Below are 5,789 nucleotides of genomic sequence, written 5' to 3' on the forward strand. Positions count from 1 at the left end.
ATTATTAAAATTTACTACTTACTCAATTATTTTCATAATCTATTATACCCAATTAAAATTCAAACGGACCCTTCATATCCCCGTCGTACACTTTCAGTAGCAGTATTTTCTGTTAGCAACAAGTTAGTCAAGGTCTAAAATGCAAACTTCAAATTGATGTTAGTGTTTTTCATTAGTTACATGTATTCAATAAGAACCTTATAACCTTTCTGTAGTCTTATTTTCAATTATTACCAACTTAATGCCTTTTTGTTCAAGCTTATTGGATGACGTGTGAAAATTAAAGAAAACAAGAAAATAAGAATAATTGTAAAATATATTTGTTCACATTTAGTGTGTGTGTGTATATGTATATGTATGTCAAGTTAACAAATAACATAACTTACACATCAAACTAATGTGATAACTTGAAAACGTAAGGGACTGAAATAATAAAAAAATTGAATTTAATTAATGAAATTAATAATTGAAACAATCTTAAGACAAATTTTTTTACTATCCCTAGTTTAATTACGAAATGTCATAATCTTTCATTTAAATTTCAATAGTTTGAAGCCCTTGAATAAAATAAATGATACTGTAAGATTCTTAAATTGCAAAAGCGTACTGTCAACCCAGCCAGCTTCGCTGGATCTCGTTTATGCCGGTTCATCTCATTCCCCGGACCAAATTAGGCATAATTGACCATTTTTTGTTAAACCAACCGGTCCAACCCAATTTTCCAAACCTTGAGCATGACCAAAAGCACGGCCATGATGTTGTCCATCCACTTAAAGACGACTGTAACAATTCTCAATCCCCGTTTAATAAAAGGTTGTGCAACATATTTACATACACAAGTAAATAGAACGAACGTTTAGGGGGATCGACGAATAAAAGGCCAAACCCAAAGGAAAAGGATGGTATCAAAAGAAGAATAAAATTTTAAAAAATAATATAATTGATTAACTTCCAACTTGCAAATGCTTTTGTAAGGTAATATGACAAACAGGGATATATCCAGGTTACAAAATTATGGAAAGTACCCCCGGTCATACCTTGGTGGTGGACGTGGATTGGTGCCAGTGCTGTCAAACCTCGATGACGAAAATCTAGGCTGATAAGGAGTGGTTGATCCTTTTGATCCTGAGGATCCAGCATGGTTGAATGATTTCCAGTTCCACCTTGGCTGAAAAGTATTTGATCCTGAGGATCCAGCATGATTGGATGACTTCCACCTAGGAGGTGTTGCAGGAGGAGTCATCCATCTGTTGTTGAACTTTCTAGGATAGTGTTCTTCAGGATCTTCAGTTATCCAACCACCTCTAGGCTTCCATTTTCCATTAGACTTTGGCGAGGCATAGTCTCCTGGATCCTCGTTCATCCAACCACCTCTCCGTTTTGATTTCTTGGGAGTGATTACACCTCTTTCTTTGAACTTTGAAGGAAACTCTTCAAGGGCACCATTCATCCAATCACCCAGACGCCTTGATTTTCGAGAAGTGCTTACAGCGATATCTTCATTGCGAATCTTTTTCCTTTTATGAGCCTTACCCATATCAGGAGGTGCAGACCCATATTCCTTGAAATCTTTCTCCTTGCGAGATCTTGGAGACATCAATAATTGGCGATTCTTCTTCCTTGCCTGAAAAGAGGTCAAGTAAAGAGCATGAAACTACTTCTTGCATGTCTCCAATAGAAATGGAGGTAAAATTGTGGTATTTATCCTAAATAGAAACATAAAAACCTTAATAAACGGAATATATTAAAAACTTAAAATCTATCTCTATAATAGCGCTGATAACTGAAATACATATCCCAACAGTACCTTGGATGAACTTGTACATTCACGTGCAAAATGTCCTTCTTCACCACATGCAAAGCATGAACTAGGTGTGCCTGCATTAGTGGTCTCTTCCGATGGTACCTTCATAGAACTGGTACATTCCCGAGCAAAATGTCCTACTTCACCACACTTGAAGCACGAACTAGGTGTGGTTGCACCAGTTGTCTCTTCACGTAACCTTGAACATGCCTGCATTATTGATTCTCACTCATTTGTGATATTATTTAATAAAACATGCACTTCTGAATCACAAGGTTTTTAAAAACAAATTTCTTCAACTTAATACAACATGCACTGTGCAGAATACCCAACATCTAATCTAATCAGAACTGAAAGTAATAGCAGCATAAATTACATGCATGGTATGATAATTTAGATAGTATAGGATGACAGTGATAGATAATAACGCACTTACATGACTTGAGTAGGTAAAGACAACAGAATGCATTAAATACTTGTAAAAACTACTCATCTCATAAATGAGGAACATTGGATAGCTCGTTAAATTTTCCAAATTGACATGAAAGTCTGGATCAAATTTACTTATAAAACGATTTGTTATGTGCGTAAAACATGCTACGTATAAAAATGTCACAAGAATAAAATATCAAAAGAAAATTCCTTGGGTCTCTATATTATACTAAAACAAAAGGCTAAACCCATCAAAGGCCAGATTATTAAATAAAACTTACCAAGCCAGTATGGCCTAATTGACCACATTTGTAACAAGAAACTTCCCATTTCGGACCATCATCGGAATCAACACAACATAAATGGCCAAATGCTTTGCAAACATAACATTGTATTTCCTGAAAATAAACATAACATTTGCCAAGTAAGCATTCCACATCCAAATAGCTCACTAAATATATTCAAAATTCAACAAAAATCCCTCACAAAGTTGCAAGGAAAATAAAATGAGGAAAAGGAAAGCAAAGTGAAATGGAAGAGACTAACCTTAAGATCATCCGATGAATAACTATTCTTGCATTGAAACATATCATGCCCCGAATTCCCACACTTAAAACAGAATACTGAACTTTTAGACCCACCAGTGGTCTTCTCCGGACAGTCATTGGCACGGTGACCACTTTTCTTGCAGATGAAGCAGTATCGTGCCTACAGAAAAACAACGGGAATTATGGTACACCAAATAAAAACAAAAGCACTAGCATTCACTCTCATTCACACACAGACCCGATCCTCTGCATGTTTTAACGGATGAATCAAACAGGGCAACAGATAATATTTAAAAAAGATGAAATAAAGTACATACCTTCGTGCATTTTTTTGCAGCATGCTCCAAACTTCCACATACAAAGCATGGTTTCTTGCGTTTCCCTGCTTTACAGTTCACTGCAGTATGACCTCCTTCACCACAATTGAAACACGTTCCCCAATTACTATCAGGAGGATCAAAATACCTCGGGCCCCGCTGATAGAATAGACACAAGGAAAGGCATGCCGAACTAAACCTTCGTGTATGATATTATTTTCAAATTCACAGTTTAGAAAGGGTAGTTCAAACTCACAAGCAGCTTTCGTAGAACACTATTGTCACTCATCTGAACCGCACTTGCTTCAGGAGACTCATTTGTTTCACTGGCTTTGATCGCTTCGCTTCTCTCTTGCTCTTCTGATGTAATAGCCTAATTAAACAAGAGGAAAACATTAGATTAAATTTGAATGAAAAAGCAAAAAAAATCAATGAAAAGCCCCTGTATCATTCAGTGGAATTACAGGCTCTAATGCAGTTAGATATACTTCATCATTTCAGTCCCATTACTCTTGATGCCAATTCTGATTGAATGGGAAATTTTCATTTGAGTGTGTCAGCACTTCCAATTACACCACAATTGCACGGGAAAAAAAAAAAACCACAATCGCTTTATAGAAAAATAATAACTAACACGGAATAATACTCACAATTTGATACCCGGATTCAATTTTCTCAACATTCTTTTTCTTATTCTTCATCTCAATCACTTCATTTTCCAGACCGACATCACCACCACAGTCACCGTCACCGTCACCGTGCAATACTACGACACCGTTCTGGAGCAGCTTCGCCTCACGCATACGTTGGGCCTTCTCCTCGATCTTGAGAGTCAGATCCTCGTTCGCTTCTTCATCGTCACTGCTCAAAATGACCAAAGACGACGCAGCCATCTTGTCGTTTTCAAGATCCTCTTCGTCCTCAACCTTAGCTCTCTGCCTCTCCTTCCTCCTCCTCATGGCGCTTCTTCAAAATTACAAACCCTAGCAAAACTGATCAATAATTTGAGGAAGCAGCGAGTAGAGAAAGAAGCGTGTTTGAAGCTAGGGATTTTGCTTAATGGCCAGAGAGGGCGAGAGTGAGAGGGAGAGGGAGGCTAGGGTTTTTTTCCGACGGATAACAGAATACAAAAGGAATCTTCTTAATTGCGCAGTATATTCCTACATGGGCTTATTTGGTTTGGGCTTTAAGCCCATAGAAAAGTAAATGAGAAAAAGCCTAGACGGCCCTTTTTTAAAGCAGTACTAACAATTTGGGATATTTTTACCTTCAAAAAAAAAATTGGCGAGACGATTACATTCAAATTTATTAATTAAATACATTAATAATAAATTATTAAATAATAAATCTAAATATAATTAATCAATTAAATGATTGGGAAATTATTATCTAATAATTACTTTTAGATCTGAATTTTTAAAGCTCTAGATTGATTATAACATGTTTTTACCTCTTCTTAGGAGATACAAAAAAGAGAGAGACAACTAGTGATCTAAATTATGGTTGAAAGTAAAAAGAAATTAAAAGAGTATTCAAAGTTTTGAATTTTGGCAGAGTTTGTGAATTCAAAATGCAAAATATCAAAGTTTTGAATTTTTGGTATAATTCAAATATGATCAAATTAGATTAAAGTCAATCATAGCAAAGTCAAAATGAAACATGGAGTATTAAAAACGGATCTTTTTAGAGATATTAGTAAACAAGGATTTAGAAAGTTTAGTTGAATTTGATAAATACAAAAAGTTACTGTTCTCAATTTCATTATATTACGATGAATTTGAATCATTTATCCTAAAGTAGATGAATTGTTATTTTGATTTTACATTTCACAACATGCCTCGTTCACGTCTTATGGTTTGGCACAAGCAGCTCGCTGGTAGTGAGTTGAGTAGTTGTAAGATGAGGGGGTTTCATTAGGGCTCTTAAGCTTGTAGGGATAAAATTGGCATAATGTTATATAGGGTGGGGGTAGAAATGTCCATAATAGTTGCTTTTTATGGAATCAGCAAAGTTATGTGGCTAGACGTTCTGATTGAATCTTCCCGTGGAATTTGGTTTAATTGTACCAAACATGATTTTGTTATACGTTCCTCTCCAATTCCTTTTTCAAGTACAGACCATAGCTAACATCACCACTAACAAGGAAAGTGACTAAGTTAGAATATATTAGCGCTTAAAAAATCTTTGCAACAATGGTGTGGATCGTTAAAAATCATAATATCAAGATTCTTAAGAGAAGTTTATGGAACAAGATAGTCAACACATTTATTTTAAATATGATCGAAAGTGATTATCTAATCTTAATAGGATGAGATCCTTGACCTTCTTAATAGTAGTATAAAAATTATAATTATTAGAAAACTCATTTTAGATAAGTGCAAGACTCTTCAAATCCTTTTGCATGCTCAAGATTTGTCCACATCAAACGATTTTACATTCATGAAAGTTAAACTAATTAACCATTTTACATTGCCGGTATAATCACCTCCATCATGCTTGATATTTGATTGCCTGGGGGCATCAAAGGTCGAGGATGAAGGGTTGCAAAGTTGAATTAGGAAGGTTGGCGAATGTTGCACACAACAAAAAAAAGTGACTAAATTTTGTTTAGGATCTTGATCATGTTGATTAAATCTTAGGGTAAAAAGACAAATTTATCCTGAAAATTTTTTCTCAAGTGCAGTTAAT

At 35.3% G+C, this 5,789-nt stretch overlaps 1 protein-coding gene across 1 annotated transcript; it reads right to left on the reverse strand.

Annotated features, from left to right (window-relative positions):
- Positions 1 to 783: 783 nt before the first annotated feature.
- Positions 784 to 4,209, reverse strand: LOC129318441 (uncharacterized). Its single transcript, XM_054963201.1, has 7 exons — positions 3,752 to 4,209; positions 3,358 to 3,474; positions 3,102 to 3,260; positions 2,783 to 2,944; positions 2,518 to 2,634; positions 1,808 to 2,014; positions 784 to 1,624 (listed from the first exon to the last, which is right to left on the reverse strand). The coding sequence occupies exons 1-7, from the start codon at positions 4,058 to 4,060 to the stop codon at positions 1,013 to 1,015; spliced, it is 1,683 nt and encodes a 560-aa protein (XP_054819176.1). The 5' UTR covers positions 4,061 to 4,209; the 3' UTR covers positions 784 to 1,012.
- Positions 4,210 to 5,789: the final 1,580 nt, after the last annotated feature.

This window comes from Prosopis cineraria, unplaced genomic scaffold (genome assembly GCF_029017545.1).
Source record: "Prosopis cineraria cultivar Desert tree isolate PC_DT_omini unplaced genomic scaffold, ASM2901754v1 PC8, whole genome shotgun sequence".
Classification (NCBI taxonomy): domain Eukaryota; kingdom Viridiplantae; phylum Streptophyta; class Magnoliopsida; order Fabales; family Fabaceae; genus Prosopis; species Prosopis cineraria.